At 43.3% G+C, this 23,136-nt stretch overlaps 1 protein-coding gene across 15 annotated transcripts in view; it reads right to left on the bottom strand.

Moving 5' to 3' along the window:
* Nucleotides 1–23,136, bottom strand: part of PHF20 (PHD finger protein 20) — a 129,542-nt gene that overhangs the window by 8,570 nt on the left and 97,836 nt on the right. For 13 of the 15 annotated variants that reach the window (XM_055544918.1, XM_055544919.1, XM_055544914.1 and 10 more), the window contains 6 exons: nucleotides 21,093–21,191; nucleotides 19,963–20,127; nucleotides 18,688–18,866; nucleotides 9,708–9,807; nucleotides 6,669–6,864; nucleotides 582–999 (listed from right to left, as the gene is read on the bottom strand). In XM_055544918.1, coding sequence (XP_055400893.1) covers nucleotides 582–999; nucleotides 6,669–6,864; nucleotides 9,708–9,807; nucleotides 18,688–18,866; nucleotides 19,963–20,127; nucleotides 21,093–21,191 — 1,157 coding nt within the window. The remainder of the gene's footprint in view (nucleotides 1–581; nucleotides 1,000–6,668; nucleotides 6,865–9,707; nucleotides 9,808–18,687; nucleotides 18,867–19,962; nucleotides 20,128–21,092; nucleotides 21,192–23,136) is intronic. The other 2 variants (XM_055544922.1, XM_055544923.1) reach the window with 2 other exon arrangements.

The following is a 23,136-nucleotide window of genomic DNA, read 5'->3' as shown; positions in this document are numbered from 1 at the left end:
GCAAGAGAACACACAGGGCTCCAGAAGAGAACGACGTGAGTAACAAGAACCTGGGAGTATCTCTTGGGAAAACTGATGAAACCAGCAAACATTTGGACAAAATGGACTGTCCTTGCTCCAGGGCTACAAAGTTAAAAGTAAAGTCGTCATAGAATTGTACTGAAACACTTACGCCTGACAAAACACTTGACTCGCTCTCTGCTCTTGCAGAGGATTAGCACCCAGATGCAATGATAAACTGCACCAAAGGAAAAAAACCTCATTTTCCTAACTTATTATCATTTGTCAAGTTCCAGTCAATTACCCTTTTCTTCTGGCTGCCTCCGACCCCTCCACCCCCACCACCCCTGACTCTGCCATTTTGCCAACATTTCCTAGAACCAATGATATCTGGGGTTTAAGTGGGCTCTTTTGACTTTGTACTCATTTTAAAAGACAAAAGAAAAAGAATATGATAAACAGATTTATATGCAATTTTAAAATAAACACAACTCTATCATAAACATCTTCCACTGAACATTTAGCCCTGGGAGGAGATGATACAAGATCTCAAACAAGAACAAGCACAAGCGAGCCAGTACCTTTGGGGAACTGGGTTTGGGGTCACTGTCCCCTCTGCTCCTGTCTTGGTCTAGAGGCCAGCCCAAGCGCGGAGACAGGGAATCATCACCGTTCTCGTGGCGGGGGTTGACAGCGTCGTCGAGGGCAGAGCGCCGGGTCTCCACCACTAGCTTCTGCTCCACAGCTGGGTAGTAGGTACGGGGCTTCTGGTAGCAGTGCTCGCTGGTGATATAGGACTCCTCCACAGAGGTGGGCAGGGGCAGGGGTTTCTCCATCGCCCCGTTCAAAGTTCTATAGCTTGGGGCTTCCTCCCTGCTCTTGGCTTCAGTGACACGGATGTGTTTGGAGTGAGACCGCCCCTCCGCCAGATGCTGCTTCCAAGGCTGGCACCACAGCTGCAGGTCAGGGTGCCCCCGGCTTCTGCTGGGAGGGAAAATACTGAAAGGGCTCTAACCCTTCTAACCCTACCCTAACCCTAAACCCTAACCCTAAGGGCTCTAACCCTTCTAACCCTACCCTAACCCTAAACCCTAACCCTAAGGGCTCTAACCCTTCTAACCCTACCCTAACCCTAAACCCTAACCCTAAGGGCTCTAACCCTTCTAACCCTAACCCCTGGGACCACCACAGGGGCTTCCTACACTAGGGGGAAGACCTCCCATCTGGGCCAAGCAGAGCAAGCCACCAAGAGGGCCTGTAGATTCACAGCCTCTGAGGAGACACTTCCAGGCAAGCTCCTGCTGTATCACTCACAGTGAGCAGGACTGGACTGGGAGTCAGAGGACCTGGCTGCATTTCAGCTCAGCCGCTGATCATAGTGCAGCTGAGCCGAGTCACTCTGCCAGCCTCATTCCCATTTCCTCCTCTGCAAAACTGGCTAACCCTCTGTCTGCCAGCAACCACTGAGTTTAAGTGAATTAATCTGAACCGAAGTCCAGTACTTTGTTGGCAGTAAAGAGCTCTTCAAATGTGACTTACTAAAAATAAACATAACTTAGGACTAAACAGCCATAATAACACTGCCATGCCATGCCACTCAATTACACAAACCCAATGAATGCTTCCCTGGTGGCTCAGACAGTGAAGAATCTGCCTGCAATGAGGGAGACCTGGTTTTGAGTTCTAGGTCAGGAAGATCCCCTGGAAAAGGAAATGGCAACCCACTCCAGTATTCTTGCCTAGAGAATTCCATGGACAGAGGAGCCTGGTGGGCTATAGTCCATGCAGTCGCAAAGAATTAGACACAACTGAGCAACTAACACTTTCAGTGATGACCTAGGAGGGAGCTGGTAACCAAAAGTCACCAAGGCATAAGCCACTAATAACAAGGTGTTTTGTTTTTAATACTGTTTAAGACTTATCTGTTGATCTGGCTGTGTCAGGTCTCAGTTGTGGCACTCGGGATCTCTAGTAGCAGCACACTAACTCTTTAGTCGTGGTGTGCAGGCTCAGTAGCTGCGGAGCATGGGCTTAGCTGCCCTGTGGCATGTGGGATCAGGGATCCAACCCAAATCCCCTGCATTGCAAAGTGGGTTCTTAACCACTGGACCACCAGAGAAGCCCCCTTAAAAAGAAAACAATGATTTGGCTGTGCCAGGTTTTAGTTGCGGCATGCGGGACATTTAGTTGTGGCACGCGGACTCTTAGTCATGGCCTGTGGGACCTGGTTCCCTGACCAGGACTCAAGCCCAGGCCCCCTGCACAGGGAACACGTAGTGCCAGCCACTGGACAACCAGGGGAAGTCTCAATACCAAGGTTTTTAAACATTCTTCAAAAATCTCCTGTTCTCCCCATTCCAAAGAGGATAATTTGTTATTAAAGAAGGACTCTGCTCCCTTTCTGGCCAGAAGACACCTCTGAGAATCTCTGCCTACATGTATATGTGTACATAAAACTGTGTATGACTATAACCATTCACTGTCTGAGATTTGACGCAAGAGGTCTTTTAATTTACTGACTCATAACCACTTGTATAGAAGGAAAAATAGAACAAAAAATACCAGACTGCACCATTCTAAGAGGAGGTGTTTTGTGAAATTATAATATGTTTTGTACATGTGATAAAAAATGTACTTCTTACTGTGGGATGTATGTTTTTTGAAGTTTAAAAGCCACTACTCTAGATAAACTTCACCATTTAATATTTTGTTCACCACCCAGAACTTCCATTATAACCTTTGATCATTAAATGAAATGAAGGAAGAAAGGGAAAAAGGATAGAGAAGAAAAACCAGGCTCCCCAAGTAAGGCAGCAAGTGAGAAGACAGCCAAGAGCTACTCGTGTTTGGTTCACAGATGTGCAGAGACGTGTGGGGACCCTGCCAACTGTCACCATGACTGCTGATTGTCACAAACGGACTGCTGGCACTCGGTTCATTGAATTCATGAATCCTAAATATCTTGTAATGCTTGGTACAATTCCACACATATAAAGAATTCTGCCATGATATAACTATATACATTATCTTCACCAGTCTGAACTGAGAATCACTGAAACCACATCAGCAGGAACTCACCAGCAACTCCCACATAGAGGTCCCCCCACCACCTCCAACACACACACATGCGCGCCTTCCTGAAGGCTTCCTATAGAAATGGAATACGTCATAACTATGACAGCATGGAATGAGCTTACAGAACCTAAAATTCTGCTCATGAGGGGCTATAACTACGCTTACTCAGCTCTCCCACTCCAGCAATCCCCAGTACCACTCCCATCCACTGAAGGAGGAGAGGAGACCACCAGCATCAAGGCAGCCGGGGTCCCTGGCCACCTCCAATAGGGTATTGCAGTCTGTACCAGGACCCCAGGACCCCAGACGTGCCTCTGAAACCATAACTGCAACAGAGGAAACGGGAGTCATTGTTAACTTTCAGGTCTACTGTGGTCTGAAATCTGTTCACCTGGAGGGTATAAGCCACAGTATGAACCTGTTCCTGCATGAAAATCACAAAAATCTTTGCCTCCTCCCTCCTACTATTCTCACCCTCCCGGCTAAGATCTGAAGCCACAGCTACTGATAACCCTGGCCTTTCTCAGTAAGCCCTGTCGATCATGAAGAAGGTATGCACATTCATGCCTGTTACTTTTTAAATGACAACAGATGCTCTGAAGTTACACCCAGTTTTACTGTTTGCCTCTGAAAATGAATCCACTAGGTTGCTTAGGAACAAAATTTCTGAGAATGAAGACTGCGAGCCTGTGATAGCAGAGACCATCCAGGTGTGCAGAGACAGGAACCACCTGCCCATCTCCCATGATCTCTTCCACCTATAATGACTAACAAGATCTCCTGATGCTCTCTCCTGAACTGCTTGGAGAAGTCAGGTTTTAATTCCAGTACAAAGTCACTGCTACAAAGATGAAGGATCTCAACGGGAATTCAGAAGGAACAAGGTTCTGGAATATGGTACCCAGCTGGAGCGCTTATATTTCCCTGAGCAGAAAGAAAAACATCTAATTGAACCCTCAAATGAAAAGAAATGCCGCAACATGTACAATCAGGATCTGAGGTTTCTGTGCACCTTCCATCTGTCTCAGTCAATTTCTGGCTTCTCATTAAAAAGAAATTCATCTGGCTTACATGAAGTCTTCTGATTTTAAAAAATGTAAGGGAACACCCAGTCTATAACATCCTAAACAGGGGCTGTCACAGTAATGGCTAACTTCCCCCAGTAACTATCCTTTCCTTCTCTTACCCACCTCCACCCTCACTCCTGGGTCTGCGCAGGAAAGACAGCCACTTAGCGCAGGAAAGACAGCCACTTAGCTGGCTTCTTGCATTTAGGTGTGTCCATGAAACCACCTGTTCCCCCTCCAGGGAGTTAGAGCAGAACTGAGGTACAGGTGAGACTGCTTGGATGAGACAGGTGAGATTAAACCCAATGGGATGTCAGAGTAATAAGACAGAAGGAACCCAAGTCCCCAAGTCCACAGCTAGAATCACGGCAAAAGGCCACCTACCTGGCCTGGGCTCCTGCCTACCTCTGCTTTATGTGAGAAAGAAAATTCCATTTTGTTTTAGCCTTTATTTTTTTGGTCTTTCTTATAGCAGCTTGGCTTTTACCCAAATCAACACAGACCCTTGCCGAATGTGCTCTGCTCAACCACTTCTTGCCACGCTAGTGCTGGAAGCCAAGTCTCCGTGCACCAGAATGCAGGAGAAGGCAGACCCGCATTCTGTCATCTCCAGGCTCTGACATTCTACTTCACCTAACACAGGAGGGCTCCAGGACTAATGAGCACCAAGGAAACCTTGTTGGGGACTGGCCCATGGGCTCAAACGCACGTGTGGTACTGGAGTTTGCACTGTTGATGACTTCATTAAAATGGTGCTCTATAGGCAGGCTCATGGGAGAACTTAAGGAGTATATCCCTGCCATACCCTGTGCTACCACCAAAGGAAAATTCACAGACCCACTGAGAAGAGGCAGTTAGAGATAAGGACAAGGACCTGACGGGACCTGGGACCTGAATTGTAGCCCTGGAAACCAAGGAGAGGGGCTGTCCCACTCAGGGCCCAACTGCCCTATTTGGTAAAGTGGGAGCAGATTATAAAAGCCAATAGACCCCAATATGAGTTACATTTCTTTCTCAGAGCTTACGTGAACTTGGGTCATCTGACACGTAGACTCTAACCACAGAAGGAAATTCACACTCAATTTCACTCCAAATTCTAGCCATTAAAAACCAGAAGTCCAGCTCCAAAGGGCATAAAACTTCTTCATCTGAGCAAACTATCAAAAGACGTATTTACTGAGCAACCATTATGCTAGAGAGCAGGCCTACCAACAATGTCTATTCCAGCAGCTTTCAATTTTACTTTGTTTACCAATCAAGAATGTTTAGGATGGGAGTTCCCCAGTAGCCTAATGGTTAGAATTCTGGGCTTTCACTGTTGGGGCCCAGGTTCAATCCCTGGTCACCAGGAATAGAGATCCCACAGCTGCACAGCAAGGCCAGAAAAAAAGAGAAAAGAATTTTTAGGATGAATGGATAAACAAAATATGGTATTACAAATAATGGAATATTATTTAGCCTTAAAAAGGAAGGAAATTCTGATGTAGACAAGCCTTAAGGCTGTTATGCTAAATGAAATAAGCCAGTCACAAAAGGACAAATACTGTTGAATCCCATTTATATGAGGTTCCCAGAGAGTCAAATTCATAAAGACATAAAGTAGAGGGGTGATTGTCAGGAGCTGGGGGAGGGGAAGTGGAGAGCGTTGTTTATTGGGTACAGAGTCTGCTTTGTGTGACACAAAGAATTCTGGAGACTGGCTGCAACAGAGTGAATGTACTTAACACTGCTGAACTGTACAATTAAAAATGGTTAAGATGGCAAACTTCATATTATGTATGTGTGTGTGTGCTCAGTTGTGCCCAATTCTTTGCAACCCCATGGACTATATATAGCCCATCAGGCTTCTTTGTCCATGGAATTTTGCAGGCAAAAATACTGAGGTGGGTTTCCATTTCTTTCTCCAGGGGATGTTCCCAACCTAGAGACTGAACCCACTTCTCTTGGATCTCCTGCACTGGCAGGCAGATTACTTACCACTTCACCACTGGAAAGCCCCTATATTATGTATATCTTACCACAATTTTTTAAAAAACAAAAAACTCAGCATGATACAACAAAACAAAAAACCAACTAAACTATAAACACACACTGCGTATCTTGATTTAGTAGTGTTTGCAACGGTATATACACGTGTCAAAACTCAACGAACAAATGTTCTGTGATGACCTAGAGAGAGGGGGTGGGAGGGAGGTTCAAGAGGAAGAGGACATATGTATACTTATGCTGATTAACGTAGTTATGTGGCAGAAACCAACCAAGCATTGCAAAGCAATTATCCTCTGATTAAAAACAAATTTTTAAAAGATGAATATTTAAAACGGGTGAGCTTAATTGTATGTAAATTGTACCTCAATAGAGTTACATTAAAAAAAATGTTTATCATGTCATTGAGAATTTTTAATACAGGTCTCAAACTCAGTCTTCTCATCACCGGTTTTGTGGCTTTCCGGTTTCTCACACTTACCCTGCCCTCTGCCCGTGCCAAATCAGACTCAGCCCCAGAGCGGCAGGCGCCACACTTACTGCAAGATGCTCATCTTGAGCTGCAGGCCGTGCAGAACCTCGATCACTCTCTGCACGTCGCCGAGAAGCTGGTGGGTGGCCACGATCTTCTTGGCGTTCTGGTGGGAATAGTTCTCTTCTAAAAATGCCAGGCCGTGCATGTGCCCCCTGCTCAACCACTCCTTGTCACACCAGTATTTGAAGCCAGGCCTCTGACCTACAGCAGTGACAATGAGAGGGTTAATCCTTGGTCTGAAGGAAACCCAGACCGTTTCATCATCACACAGTTATCACACAAACTACCGCTGTGTGCATATGTTCATTCATTCATCCAGTATACATTTACCTGGTGCCTACTATTCGCTGGGCTCTCTACAAGGTGCTGGGGATAAGGTAGTGAGAAAGGTTTATTAATGTCCTGATCTCTGCAATTGGCCAGAGGCAGAGTGGGAATTTCTCATTCCCTCTCCCACTTAAAATCTTCAATGACTTCCTACTGTGAACAAAAGAAAACCCAAAGCCCTTACTCTGGTCTGATGAGGCCTGCAGGACCTGGCTCCTCCCTCCCCTCCTTGCCTTACCCTTCTGGAACACATCAAGCTCCTTCTGGTTTTAGGATCTCTGCTCCAGCACCCCACCCCCACATGTCCGGAGCACTATTCCCCAAGACTTTTGCAGAACTGGCTCCCCACTGCCTCCTCAGACAGGCCCTTTGTTACCTCCCAAAGTAAGGCAGCCTTTTTGGTGCCTCCCAGTCATTTCCTATCCCGGGGCTTTTGCCCCATCAAAGCATTCATCCCTAGCTAATATGTTTTTGTTTATATGACTTATTTTGACATCTGTTTCTGGCCCCAACCCCACTAAGAGCCAGTATAGGAACTGTTTTGTTCACGGTTATATCCCCAGTGTCTAGCAAAAGCCATTTTGAATGAAGTTATCACCTGGAAAGACGTCCCAAGCCCCCTCCAACTGTCACCTACCACCTAACTGAACGAACACCCTGCTCCCTTCTCTGGATGTCCGTTTCCCACCTGTTAACAACGACAGATGAACTGAACAGCCTCAGTGGTCCTGTTCATTACAGGGATCCTTGGACTGAAAACACAACCACATATGACTTGGCAGTGTCTCCTATTGCAAAAGCCTAGGGAACAGCTTCCAATCAGACTGCTATTCACCTCTCAATAGCTATTAAAAACCCTCAAATAATCAATCCTTTTCAAGGTCCTTGGACTCTTTTGGCTTTACTAAGACACATGGTGGGGATGCACCTCCACTCTGTTAAGTAACGTTTAAAGAAGAGCTCTGTTAGGTTAAATTTCTGGCCCAAGACACTGCAGAATCAAACACAGACAGTAAATGTGACAGTCACTGAGTGCTCAATTCGAGGAATCTACTCCCAGTCTTGGCAATTTAGTTATAAAAGTCCAGAAAGTGCCTAGGGATTGATGAAAATGGTGTATATTATTTCTTAAAAGGAAAAAGTGGAAGAAAGAGTGAGAGACAAAGTAGACAGAAGAGATTTTTTTAAACAATGCCCCAAAGGAGCCCTGGGGACTATGGGTGGAGCCTCAGAGGCGGCTGTCAGAGGTGGCCTGAGCAGCAGGATTCAGAGCAGCATTACCGGTTTGACAAGACAAAGGTCAGAGACACCAGTTCTCATCTTCTGTCACTAACTGAGTGATCTTATGCCAGTCATGCCCCTTCTGGACCTGATGCTTGCCTGTTAAATGTCAAGGCTAAACTAAGTGGTCTCTGAGATCCTACCCATCAGTTATAGTCTATGACTCATGGACTACTCTTCTGGCCATGTTCTTTCCTTGGGGTAAAGGGAAAAATAGAGGCAGATTGCTCTCTGCCTATAGACTAATCTAGCACAAGAAGACACAGTGTCACAATAGACCTTATCAGGCCCCAGGGGGCCCTACTTGCTGGAAAACGAACTGTGGTAGCCCTTCCTATATAACCAGCAAAATCAAGAGAGTTAGTCCCCCAAGTCAGTTCTAATTCCAATTTGCTTCATGGGATTAGGAAAGTCCTTTGTATCCCCGGGCATCGCTTTCTTCCTCATAAGCAAAAATATAGGACTAGGAGCTCCTACCAGTGCCATCTCATTGTTACTAAAAGGAGTAACAGAAGCAGAGGCTCTCAAGCATTGTCTAGCTGTAAGGGGATCATGGGACTGGACCCAAGGGGAGAGACCTCACAGCTGATGAATGGAGACAATGTCCCCATCCCACTGACAGCAAGACAAGAACCACACAGATTTATAATCCATTCCTGAGATTTTTGGAAAGGGGCACTCGAGAGCCACAGGCCAGCCCTGCGGTCATGGAACAATGAAACAAACTGATCCTAAGGAAAGAACTCACTCCTCTGGGTGACAGGCTCTCTGCAAACACCTTTCCTGTCCCCCTCAAGGGCACATCTCCCTTCCAGGTGGCAAGGATGCAGTGGAAGGCAGATGCCACCAGAGGGAGCAGAGGCCGGTTGCCAACCCTCCAATAGCCCTGAGCAGTCAAGGTCAGGGCCCACATCCTCATGAACTCTCAAGAAAAGGAAAAGGTGTTCGCTCTGGCAGCACATATGCTAAAACTGGAATGACAGAGAAAAGATGAGCGTGGCCCAGCACACGCAGGGACGACGTGTAAGCCTGTACAGCATCCCACAGTTCACACGGAGTGTCAGTGCACCAGATGAGAAAGTTATGGAGATCTGTGCGTACAGTTTATAACAATCACTGCACCAGACACTTACAAATTTGTTAACAGAGTTGAGCTCATGTTATATGATTTTTTAACCACACACACACACACACACACAAAGATTCTAGTTCAAGGCCAGCTCTTCTGCTAAGTGAACCTCTCCACGCACTCTTTCTTACTGCCAAGTTCAGGACAGCTGGCCACCAGGTGGCTAGCAACAAGAATGAGGAGGCCGAGTCTAGCCAACGCTGAAGAAATGAGTCTCAAGACCCCGGACCTTCAGGCTGCTGCACCGCCCGCTGTGCTAAGGAAAAGGCTACATACTGTTAAGATCCCTGACTCCAGAAATCGCTACCTGGAGGGTCTCGGCAAACATAACAGGTGTATTTCTCAGGCACATTTTCTTCCAGTAATCCCATGCAGACCCCATGCTGCCAGCACTGGCACTCTTCACACTGTTAGAATTAAAGAAGCAATAAAAAAATTAAACTCAGAAGGAATCCTCCATCCAAAAATAAGACCCACCTGTGGGGGAGGGGCACTGGGCGGTGGGAGGGAGGGAGGGCGCTCCCCACGGACTCACGGGGAGCCGAGCTGCAGCCACTGGCAGAGCTGCGCTGGCCAACACAGTAGCCACCCTGTGCTTTTAACGTTCAGATTAACGAACGAAGTTAAAAATTCAGTTCCTTTTCCCACCAGCCACATATTAAGTGCTCAATAGTCGTATGAGGTTAGAGGCTACTGTACTGGACGGCACAGATAAAGAGCATTTAGATTACACAGTATCTGATCTCAGAAAAATGACTACTTTCCCTCCCACATCTAGAGGCTTTTACTTTTCTGATCACTTTATAAAGACAGAGGAAAAATAGTTTAAGCCCTCAGAGGAAGGTTTGAAAGACAAAAACCTGAGTTTGAATTCTGGCTCAGACATTCATTAGCTGTGTGACCTTGCAGATCAGGTCACTTCTCCACCCTGGACTTCAGTTTCCCCATTTGTAAAACAGGATACTATTCCTACTGACCATGTGGGGCTGTCAGTGAGGAATCAATGGGTCATGTGTCATACAGTGGAGCCCAGCACACAGCTTTTATGTATAAAGAGCCTATTCCTACCACAAAAGGGCAGGCTAATTCACTGTGATGCCTCCTGAAGTAACCATGTGCTATGCATGTGCTAAGTCGCTTCAGTCATGTCTGACTGTGCGACCCTATGGACTGTAGCCTGCCAGGCTCCTCTGTCTATGGAATTCTCCAGGCAAGAATTCTAGAGTGGGTTGTCATGCCCTCCTCCAGGGGATCTTCCCAACATAGGATCAAACCTGGGTCTCTTGTATTACAGGCACAGTCTTTACCACTGAGCCAGCAGTGAAGCCCAATCATGTGCTGCTGCTGCTACATCACTTCAGTCGTGTCCGACTCTGTGCGACCCCACAAATGGCAGCCCACCAGGCTCCTCTGTTCCTGGGCTAGCACTCTGCATTTCTTCTCTCTAAACCTTACCAAAGGTCACACACAGCTGAGAAGAGGCAACAGTGGATCAACACTGTTGGATCCACTGTTGATCAAACACAAGCCCAGCTAACTGCATGACTGTTCTTTTAACCCAGGGGTCCCCAACCTCTGGAGTCAAATGCCTGATCATCTGAGGTGGGGCTGATGTAATACTGATAGAAGTAAAGTGCACAGTCAATGTAACGCACTTGAATCATCATAAAACCATTCCCCACCCCAGGTCCAGGGAAAAACTGTCTTCCACAAAACCTGTCCCTGGTGCCAAAAAGGACCGCTGTTTTAACCCCTAGGCTCCACTGCCTTCCCTGGGGAAGGAGGAAAGGGAGAAGGGGCAGGAGGCAGAGAGCAAAAAGAAAGGAGCAGAGGGTGAGGGCAGCACTGGGAGAGCGGTGGCTGGCCTGAGGAGAGGAGCCCAAGAACTCAGGTCTGGGGGAGAAATGGAGTGGAAAAGGACGCCAAGGGAGACACCAGGATACTTCCAGCAGTTCCAGACCAGGTCCTAAACCGTTGGACAGTCTGGAAAGGGGATAGTGAGCTTCTGACATGGTTTGAGAGTGGACCACTGGCCTGGCCACAAGGGAAAAAAGCTGAAGCTCACAGTCTACAGCCACCTGGAATCAGATAGGCCTCAGCATCAAAGGGCTTTTATGGGCTGATCATATCAGAATCAATAGGGGCAGAGCTGAAAGAGAGACTTCAGATGTAATCTAGATTCTTCCATTTCCAAAAAGGAAACTAAAGCTTAGAGGGAAAGAAAAGGGTGTGAGACAACAAAGGCAGCTGGTAGCAGAAAACAGACGAATAATTAAGAGTGAAAGTCTCTCTCACCAATGACTTCGTGTTTTAAGAACTAGGAGACACCAAAATTGAATCAAATACAGCTAAGCTGAAATTTTAAAAATAATTTTCTCACGTGGGTCGGGCTAATATACATTGTTCATTTTAAAAAAGTTTAAATTGGGGACTTAATCTGGCAGTCCAGTGGTTAAGACTCTGCACATCCAATGCAGAGGGCACAAGGTTTGATCCCTGGTCAGGGAAGACCCCACATGCCATGCAGTGCAGCCAAAAAATTAAAATAATTAAAAAGCTTTTCAAAATTTGTGGGGCGGGGGTTAGGGGGGAGCACCTACGTTGTGAGGCTTGCAAGATAGTGGTCCCAGACCAAGGACCGAACCCAGGGCCCCACCCTCAGTCACTGAGAGTAGGAGTCCTAACTCCTGGCCCACTAGGGCGTTCCCAAAAAGTTTAAATTTAGAAACAAACAGAAACAGTAACAGAAAAGATAAACTATCTAAAAATAAATCTAAGAATAAAAGCATGCAAGATCTAAATAAAGAAAATTTTTGATTATTTGAAGGACACAGAGACTTAAGTCAATGAATAAGCTGCAGTTTATTTCTTAACAGCAAGAGTCATTATCAAAAGGATGATAGTTTTCCTTGGATTAATATATAAAAATAATGTAGTGCCAATAAAACAATAAACTAATAGCTTTGGAACAGAAGCTGATTCTAATAGCCAGGAAATTCATTAAAAAAACAAAAGGGGGTACTAGCCCTACCAGATATGTTAAACATATTAAAAAGGTATAATAATTAAAATAGAATTGTACAAGCAAATATAGAGAGCAGAAAGAAGACAGAATCCAGAAAAAGAAACAAACTACATACAGAAATACAGTAAATAAAGGTAGCTCTGTAATATGGGGCATGGTGTTGGAACAACTGGGTAGCAAGAGCCCTCATCCTATATCAGGATAAACTCCAGGCAAATCAAATATTTACATAGTTTTTAAAAAATAAATGAAACTGCAAAACTACCAGAAGAAACCAGGAGAAATTCATTTATTGAGTTTTCTGTAGACTTTTATGAACTTCCAATGAGGAATCAACTCCTATTCAAATCTCAAAAGCCATTAAAGAAGTTTGATATATTTGACCTCATAAAAACAAAGCATCTATAAGACAAGTCAAAAGACAGATGACCAAACAGATACAAATATTTGTAACCGTTCTCACAGCTGATACAAAAACATATCAACAAAAAGCCTATACAAACCAGCAGGAAAATGACCAACCATCCAACAAATAAATGGATAAAGAACATGAACCAACAGCTCAAAGGAAAAAAACAAATCTTAAGTAAAAAGATGTTAAAATTAACCATTAGAAGAATAACAGAAAATTGTATTAATATAAATTAATGTGAAGTCAAATCAGCCTAATAATAAGCATATACATTAGTATTTTTAGATTTTGAGATTATATGTATCAACTAATTCTTCATACCTTTATGTATTCCCTGAAATTTTTAAACATTTACTGCTTTCATCATAGAAATGTTATTCTCATGAAAAGCTGTTTATAGATTATAATTTTCATTTATATATGCATTTGTATGTATGTATTTAAAAATAACAGTGGTTATTTCTGGGTGAAAATAATCTGGGTCATCCCTGTTTTCTTCTTTGTAGCTCATGGAAAGCACAGAAAAATCACAATCATAATTCTTTTTAAGTTTATTAAAATTACAAAATAGCTATACTAGAAGATTGTTTTTATCTGAAGAGCAAAGATAAAAAAAGTTTGATAATACTCTGTAGTGACAAGGGCGCTGGTAAGGCTGTTCTTGGTACATCAGTGAGTGAAAAGTCACTCAGTCGTGTCCAACTCTTTGCAATCCTGTGGACTACACAGTCCATGGAATGCTCCAGGCCAGAATACTGGATTGGGCAACTGTTCACTTTTCCAGGGCATCTTCCCAACCCAGGGATCGAACCCAGGTCTCCCACATTGCAGGTGGATTCTTTACCAGATGAGCCACCAGGGAAACCCAAGAATGCTGAAGTGGGTAGCCTATCCCTTCTCCAGCGGATCTTCTTGACCCAGGAATCAAACCGGGGTCTCCTGCATTGCAGGGGGATTCTTTACCAGCTGAGCTACCAGGGAAGCCCCTGGTACACCAGGGAGGGTTTCTATAGTGTTGTTATGACAAATAATATGTAACAGTATTTCTCAAATTAACAAAGGCACACAAAGTTTTGCCCAGAAACTCTAAACCTCAGTTTCACTCTTATTCTGGTGTTCTTGTTTCTGCTCAAACTGAGTCTTTTGTCTTGTAGAAGATTTGGTTAGGTAGGCTCAAGGGGGAATAAAGGTGAGTTTCTGACAATTTTTTGAGGTCTTGTGAGATAAACAAGTCCAAAAAAAAAAAACCCTCAGTCTCACAGGTATACTTACATAAAATCATTCATTATACTGCTATTAAGACTAGGAACAATCTAAATGTCAATCAATAAGGGAAAGGTTAAATAAATGATGATTCGTTCATTGTTCAGCTATAAAAAAGACTGGGGAAGCTTTTTGAGATCTGAAAATGGAAAGGTCTTCAAATATATTAAATGAAAGAAGATATTGAAAATACTATGTATTAAAATAACATGCGTTTAAATTTTTAAAAAGATGATTGCACAGCAAAGTAAATGATGTACTCAATGCCAGTTCACTTAATGCCACGTAAATTTAAAAATGGTTAGTCTGGTAAATTTAGCGATGTGGATAAACCAAGAGTCTGTGATACAGAGTCAGAAAGAGAAAAACAAATATCATATATGTGGTGTTGGAGAAGACTTTTGAGAGTCCCTTGGACTACAAGGAAATCCAACCAGTCCATCCTCAAGGAGATCAGTCCTAGGTGTTCATTGGAAGGACTGATGTTGAAGCTGAAACTCCAATACTTTGGCCACCTGATGCGAAGAGCTGACTCATTTAAAAAGACCCTGATGCTGGGAAAGATTGAAGGTGGAAGGAGAAGGGGACAATGGAGGATGAGATGGTTGGATGTCATCACCAACTCAATGGACATGAGTTTGGATAAACTCTAGGAGTTGGTGATGGACAGGGAGGCCTGGCATGCTGCAGTCCATGGGGTCGCAAAGAGTCAGAGATGACCGAGTGACTAAACTGAACTGAACTGAATGTATACATATGGAATCTAGAAAAATGGTACTGATGAACCTATTTGCAAGGCAGGAACACAGATGCAGATGTACAGAACAACCTGTGGACACAGGGAGGAGAGGGTGGGATGAACTGAGAGATATATTGCCATACCATGTGTAAAATACCATGTGTAAAACAGATAGCTAGTGGCAAGTGGCTATGCAGCACAGGAGCTCAGCTCAGTGCTGTGATGACCTAGAAGGGTGGGAAGAGGGTGGATGGGATGGAGGCTCAAGAGGGAGGGGATATATGTATACATATAGCTGATTCACGTCACTGTACAACAGAAACTAATATTATAAAGCAATTATATTCCAATTAAAAAATTTAAAAAGACAGAAAACTTTATGTTATGTACACATCTATGCTAAATTGCTTCAGTCATGTCTAACTCTTTTTGACCCTAATGACCATAGCTCGCCAGGCTCCTCTGTCCATGGGATTCCCCAGGCAAGAATACTGGAGTGGCTTGCCATGTCCTCCTCCAGGGGATCTTTCCAACCCAGGGATCAAACCCCCGTCTCTCAGGTATCCTGCACAGGTATGCAGGTTCTTTATCACTAGCGCCACCTTGGATGTCCTATATTATATATATTTTATCACAAAAAGAAAGGGAAAATATGGAGAGAATACATGTATTACTGCTTCTTTTGCCACTGAATGTTTCTGGAGTGATGCACAAGAACACGACGAAGACTGCCTCCAGGGAAAGCAAACAAGTTTTTTATATGGGCTTCTTATTAAAGATGCTATACAATTTTCACCGGGGTTTGGCACCTAATGTTATATATTTGTTGCTCTAGGGCAAAGGTCAACAGACTATAGCCCACAGGCCAAATTCAGCTTAAGTCCTATTTTGGTAAATTAAGTATTATACAAACATAACCATACTCATTCATTTTTTGGTACTACTTCTGGCTGCTTGGGGCAGAGCTGTGTAGTTGTGACAGAAACCAAGTGACCAAAGCCTAAAATATTTATTATCTGGTCCTTTAAGAAAAAGTTTGCCAAACCTGCCCTAGAGCAATTAAAATAATTCAAATATTAAATGAGTTTCTTGATGTTCATTTTTTATGTGGTACCCAGATTTCTCAAACATTCATGATTATTAAATAGGATTTTAACCTTCCAGTGATTTAAATTAGCACTGGTAAATAAAATCAAATAATAACATACGTGAGCAATACTGATACCAAATAATGAACAAAGAAAACCATTTTCTCTAAAGTAATCTTCTACAGAACAAATTCTAAATGTATTCCATGACTGTGCAAATTATCAACGTAAGTTAAAATTTTAAGGAAAAAAATGACTTGAACTTTCCTAGACAATGAATATATTTAAAACTAGATGAATACATTTTAAAGGTTTAAACTGTACTTGTTCCTGCTGCTGCTGTTGCTGTTTAGTCACTAAGTTGTGTCTGACTCTTTGCTACCCCGTGGACTGCAGCCCGCCAGGCTCCCTGTCCATGGGATTTTCCAGACAAGAATACTGGAGTGGGTTGCCATTTCCTTCTCCAGGGCATCTTTCCAACCCAGTGATTGAACCCATATCCTCTGCTTGGCAGGCAGATTCTTTATCACTGAGCCACCTGGGAAGTCCCATTTGTTCCTATTAGCTTCCTTTAAATTTATGCCTTTTGCTGAAATTACTGAGTAGAAAAGGTACACTGCTCATGATGACAGATAAAGTCAGCAACTGTCCCTTTATAACACAAAGCCAGCTGGCAGCAAGTGAACACCAAGTATTCTACAGCAAAACCCACGGTGTTCTTAAGTGAGCTCATCACCACCACAATGCCAGAAAGCAAGCCACAGTGCTGAACTGAGCTGGGGGGAAGCTGAGCTGTAAGTGGAGCCTAGGAAGCACAAAATGGACTCAGCCATGTAAAAGCTGGTATGGCCTCAATTTTCCAAACTTAGTTTCATAGCACAAAAACGGTACTTTAAGCTCTATCCCCCAAATACTCCATGATCCTTGCCACTTACAGAAAAGTCAATGGAGAAAGTACCATGGTGGATCAGAACTGCATCTCCTACACTGATGTGCCGGAAGAGCCTTGCCAGGAGAGGCCTTCATTACTCAACCACTAATGATTTCTGTGGACATATGAGGACCAAATCAGGCTTCCAATGCCCAGAACTGAGCACATGCCCAGAGAGACAGGATAAAAACTAACAATCTTCAACATACTTTTAAAACCAAATTTTTTAAAAAAATCTACTTAAAAAAGGGGAGGGGGGTATGTTTCATGTTATATAAGTTTTTGAATTATATTCCACTGAGCTTCAGAGATTCTACACACAGGTTTTATAAAATGGGACTATTTCAAAAGAAAAAAAAAGCAAAAAATGCATACTCCAAGCTTAATGTTAAGACAACATATGTTAAGAGCCCACAACAGTACACATAATTCTGTACTGTTAGGCTAACTAAGTATTATGCTGTCCTTAAAACAAAGCTTTTCTTCCTGTCTCTGATTAATTAAAGTGACTACATAGCATGCTATTTAGGAAAAGTCACCCACACAATGGCCATGTTCATTAGGCTTGTCTCACAAAAAGAAGAAAACAACAGAGACACTGAAATGCTCTAAGTCAGCAACCAGCACACCACCCTGAATGCATATTAGACCTCACTGAAAAAGGCCATTTCTGAACTTCCAAGTAAAAATTATTCATTCTGAGCTTTCAAAACTACTGCTTTTACCTGTTATACATTTTGGGGTTCTGTGAAAGAGTCTACATGGGCAAGGGGTTCTGATGCTGAAAAAGTCTGGGAACAACTGACCCAATGCATGGTGGTGGTTTAGTCGCCAAGTTATGTCCAACTTCTTGTGACCCATGGACTGTAGCCCACCAGGCTCCTTTGTCCATGGGATATTCCAGGCAAGAATACTGGAGTGGGTTGCCATTTCCTTCTCCAGGGGATCTTCCTGACCCAGGGAGCAAACCCAGGTCTCTTGTATTACAGCAGATTCTTTACTGACTGAGCCACCAGGGAAGCCTGACCTAATGCACACTAAAGATCATAAATATCAGGAGCTACTGGAGACCATTCACGTACCTTGAATTCCCAGAGGCTGCCATGAAGGCTATTCAAAGAGAAAGAAACTCCTAAATTAATTCTAACCAATGTATACATGACTTATGTAAAAAACTCAGGTTCCCTGAATACCCAGGGTATTTATGACAGTCCAGGGAGTCCACCAGGCAACAGTCACCTCCAGCACGACCGTGATTAAGAGCAAGAGAAGGGCAGAGGCAACCAGGTGCTAGCCAGTGACGGTCTCCCAGAGCAGGTAAGGAACTCCCCGGCATTCACCCTTGCCAGGAGACACATCCCAGAAATGGAGATGACAACTACAAATGCCAGGGAAATAAAGAGTAAGAAACAGACTATCATTTCATTAGGTCATAAAGAAAATCTGCCTTAGAGAGAAGATATGGGTCCATAGGAAGGTCAAACTGCCCCTCCAGAGTGTTGGGTCCCTATTCAACTCCTCACTGTGTGACCACAGGCAAGGCCCTTCCCATTGGTGAGTCCAGCTGGCCTAAGCAGAGCATGAGAGATTTACACTCAACGATCCCTCAAGTCCTCTCTTATTCTATTAATAGGTTATTTATACCGGCCTGAGATGCAGAGAAAGCTGAACGAGTAAGCAAAGATCAACCTAGTGCTGAAAATACCGCCTACCTGGGCTTCTGACCTGACTTGTGATTCTTGCTGGCCTCGAATAGTAGTCCTTCAAAATTCCCACCAAGGACAAATTTGTGTTTCTCTGGACCTGTGGCTCCTGGAAGCTCCACCTACCTGAATCATGAAGTCATTTTCCTCCTGAACCTCACAGATGCAGCGGACCACTTCAAAGTCATAACGGTCATCCCCATCAAGTTCCTCGTCTGGATTAGTGGTCACATCGATGTCTTGGCCATACTCCTCATCGCTCCAAAGAAAGCTCTCAGAAGAGGACTCACTCAGATTATCCTCTTCTACGAGGAAAGGGAAAACAACAGTCACAAAATAAAAAAATAATCAACCCTAGATCACCAAGACCTGTAAGAAATGACCTTACAGACCCTCTCCTCTGTGGATTTTCACAGAGCTGGGAAATACGACTCCAATTGGTTCCTTGGGACTGTCATCTACTAACAGCCGAAACAATATCTGCTGCATGGCAGTAAACCGAGCTTCCTTTCCTCGTTTTCCCGACACTGAAGCCCAAGGTAAGTAGCTGCTCAAGGTCACAGAGCTCAATGGCAAAGAAACTGCAACTCCCCATGAACCATACAGATCATCATCCCTAATGGCACAAACGTGTTCCTCAACCTCACCACAGCCACCCAGGACCTGGTTTACAGCAAAGTCTGTATCCACAGTCACCTTCAAAACTCTGTAAACCTTGGAGAATGAGGAAGGGGAAGATTCCAGGGATAGTCAGAACTAGAATATCTAGTCTGGGGTGCCTGATTAGTGATAATTACAGCTAACATTTACTGATCACTTATTCTGTACTAGACACTGTTGTAAGTACTTTACATATACTTATTAACTATTTTCAAACTCATGATCATCCTATAAGTTGCTGAAGATGGGGAAGCTTCAAGGTTGACTCAGATTTCCCCAAGCAACCAGGTTATATGCAGAGGCCACCAACAAGAAATGAAGGAACAGGGAGGCAGGTGTGCAAGGGAAAGAGGGATAATGAAATTGGTTACAGACACACTGGCTGAGAGGTACCTATGAGACATTCTACTAAGACCAAAGTTGGAGAGAAGGGAAATTCAGGAAAGTTATAGCTAATGGCCTATTTTATTTGATGTCTGGTTTTTTTTTTTTTCAGCTGCTAACTCTTTTGCAACACCATGGACTGTAGCCTACCAGGCTCCTCTGTCCATGGGATTTTCCAGGCAAGAATACTGGAGTGAACTGCCATTTTCTTCTCCATTTATTTGATGTACTTTTTATTTAAAAGATCTAACAATTACTTGCAGAAGGCCTGAGAGTAGACTACAATATCAACATAAAGCCACCATGCTCAGACTATAGTGTTGTACAAATGGTCAAGCCAGCAGGCAGCCTTCTTACCAGACACTTTCGCTTTCCCTCTGTGGTTTCCAGACTCTGAGCCTTGGATCTGTGGGCTCATATGGACACCAGGCTTGTGTGAGGAACCACACTTGGTAACAGCAAATGTCTTAGGTGGAGAAGGTTCCTGGGGAGTGTCACTGACCTCCTCACTGCAAGGGCATTCTGGAAGAACAAGATCAAGAAGAAATTAGCACCCCTAGACATCACCAGGGCATTCCAGAATCAATACCATCCAACCAACAGCTCTGCTAGTCAAACAGCTCAAATCCTCAGAAGGAATTTAGCTACAAAAGGGTACAGGTTAATACTTGCAGTTACCTCTAAGAACCTCAAAACCAAAGCCTTCCTCACCACCCTCTAAGCCAGAAGACGGTTTGAGAATAAAACGTGGCATTCCTTTAGCTCCCAAGACTGGAGCACTGATTTTCTTAAAAATCGGCATTTTTGTTGGAGCTAGACCCATACTTTTAAAGAGATATATCCTTTCTTAAAAGGGTTCAGAAATGTACATTTAAGAGTTGTATGTGCACATAATTAGAGAATGAACTTACAGTTGCCAGGGGGAAGGAATCAGGGAGCATTAGGGAGTTTGAGATGGACATGTACACACTGCTATATTTAAAATGGGTAACCAAAGTCCTACTGTGTAGCACAGGGAACTCTGTTCATGTTATGTGGCAGCCTGGATGAGAAGGGAGTACAGGGGAGAACAGATACACGCATATGGCTGAGTCCTTCGCTGTTCACCTGAAACTATCACCACATTGTTAATTGGCTATACACCAACACAAAATTAAATTTTACAAATAAATACAATAAAAACTAAAAAAGAGCTGTGTATGCAAACAAATATAGTTATTCACCTGCATATCCTCTCCTACAACGATGCTTTCACTGTGATAGGGCTATGCTGGCCAACACAGCACGAGGGAGGGCTTTCTATACGCCAGTGCGGCCTTGAGGCACCCAGGGTAAGTGGGCAATTCCCCTGTCACTGCCCATGCTAGGCTGATCCCACAAGCTCCATTATAGGCTTGCTGACCCTTCCTCTCCTCAGAGGCAGGACTATGAAGCAACCCCTCTTACCTGTAAGGAAACCCAAGTGAAATGCCCCGGGGAAAATTTACCAGGTTTGGTTTTCTTTTTCTTTTTCTTTTTCTTCTTTGGTTTCACCCTCACAAACTCTTTGAATTTCTTCTCTTTATTCTTCTCCTTGTCTTTTGCAGCTAGAATTAAATAGAAGTGTGTAAGTGTTGGAATTCTAACATTCTGTTTTCAATTCCAGGATATTTATGCTTAAGTAACTAAGAACTAAAATGGGCAGAAGAACACAGTTCCTGATTGGGTACTGCCTGGGAGGTCATCTTCCATCTCCCTCAGCACTCTGCTGCAGCCCCTTCTCTAAAGCCCCTTCTGAGCCTTTAGACTAGGGGCTGGCAAACTCTAGCCCACTGCTTGTTATTGGAAATAAGTTTTATTAAAATACACTATGCTCATTTGTTAAATGTTGACCGCGGCTGCTGCCATGCTTCAGTGACAGATGTGAGGAGTAAAAATACAGATATTCTGGCCCTCAAAGCTGAAAATACTTATTGTCTGGTCTTTTACAGAAAAAGTTTGCCAACCTTACTTAGATCACTATTTCTGAACACTGGCTACATTTTGTAATCACCAAGAAAGATTTCAGAAAGTGAATGCCCGGGTCCTACACACAAAGATTCTGATTTAACTGGTTTGAATCCTGAATGTCAGGATTTTGTTTGCTAGATGATGATGATTCTTTTTTTTTTCTTTTTCTTTTTTCTTTAATAATTGAAGTACAATTCACACCATATAAAAATATCCATTTAAAAAGGAACAATTCACACCTTCCAAAAGCCACAACTCTTTTCACAGCAAAGTTTCTGAAGTTATCAACACTTCCTGCCAAACTTCTCAATTCAGTTTTCCTAATTCCCACCTAAAAAGCTTCCCACCTACCACTCAACTGAAGCTGCAGTTTTCAAGTTATTAATAGCTTCACCATTGCAAAACTCCAGTTGTTTCTTCTTTCTTATCAAGCATATCTGTAGCATTTCAAATAACTGCTCATGCTTTACTTTTTCAATGTTAAGACATGTTTAAACATACACATATTCTCTGACCCAGCCATCCCACTCCTGAGAGAAAGGCTAACTTATGTCCACACTGAGACTTGCACATGAATGCCCACAGCTTTAGTTGTAATCTCCCAAGCTGAAAACTGCCCAAATGTCCATTACCAGGTGAATGGACAAATAATTTGTGGTGTATTTATACAATGAAATACTTTCAATAATAAAAGTATAAATATGTTGCATATAAATAATATGCAACAACAAAAGTAAATACTTATAAGTGAAATAAGTATACTGAGTAAAAGGAATCACATAAAATCTAGTGCATACTGCATGATTACATGTATATAAAATTCTAGAAACTGAAAAACTAATCTATAAAATATAAAGCAGAATAGTGACTACCTTGGGATGAGAGAGTGGGGAGGAATGGAAAAGAGGAATTAAAAGAGGGCACAAGGAAATTTTAAGAGATGATCGATAGGTTTACCATCTTACTGTGGTAATGACCAGGTACACATTTAAATTATACAATATAAATATATGCATAAATATATGCAGTCCGCTGAACAACAAGTAAGCTTTAATAAAGCTGGGGGGGGGGGGGGTGCTGAGAAGGAACAATCCAGCAGCATGTAGTACACAATACTGTGCAACCAGTTCTACCCTAGTTCCAAAACAGTCCCATCACTTCGGAGTAAAGCCACTTCCCATTAAGCAGATTTTCCCTAAACCCTCAACCCTTGGCAACCAGCAATCTCCATCTGGCTCTGTGGATTCATCCATTCAGGGCATTTCATATACATACAATATGTGACCTTTTGTGTCTGGCTTCTTTAACTTAGCGAAATGTTTTCAAGGGCATCAGGGTTTTTAAAAAATACTCTTCAAGTGACTCTGATGTGGAATCAAGATGGATCACAAAGCAAGTGTGGAATAGAGTGAACATCCAGATTCAACGGATTTTAACTGAGCATTTGTGTGCAACGATTGCAAATATCTCATTCAATCCTGACAACCAACTGTGTATATCATTCCAGCTTTACAGATGAGGAAACTGAAGCTTGGTGAGGGA

This window comes from Bubalus kerabau, chromosome 13 (assembly GCF_029407905.1).
Source record: "Bubalus kerabau isolate K-KA32 ecotype Philippines breed swamp buffalo chromosome 13, PCC_UOA_SB_1v2, whole genome shotgun sequence".
NCBI classification, from domain to species: Eukaryota; Metazoa; Chordata; class Mammalia; order Artiodactyla; family Bovidae; genus Bubalus; species Bubalus kerabau.
Note: the sequence above shows the minus strand (reverse complement) of the source record. Positions and strands in the feature narration are given on the sequence as shown.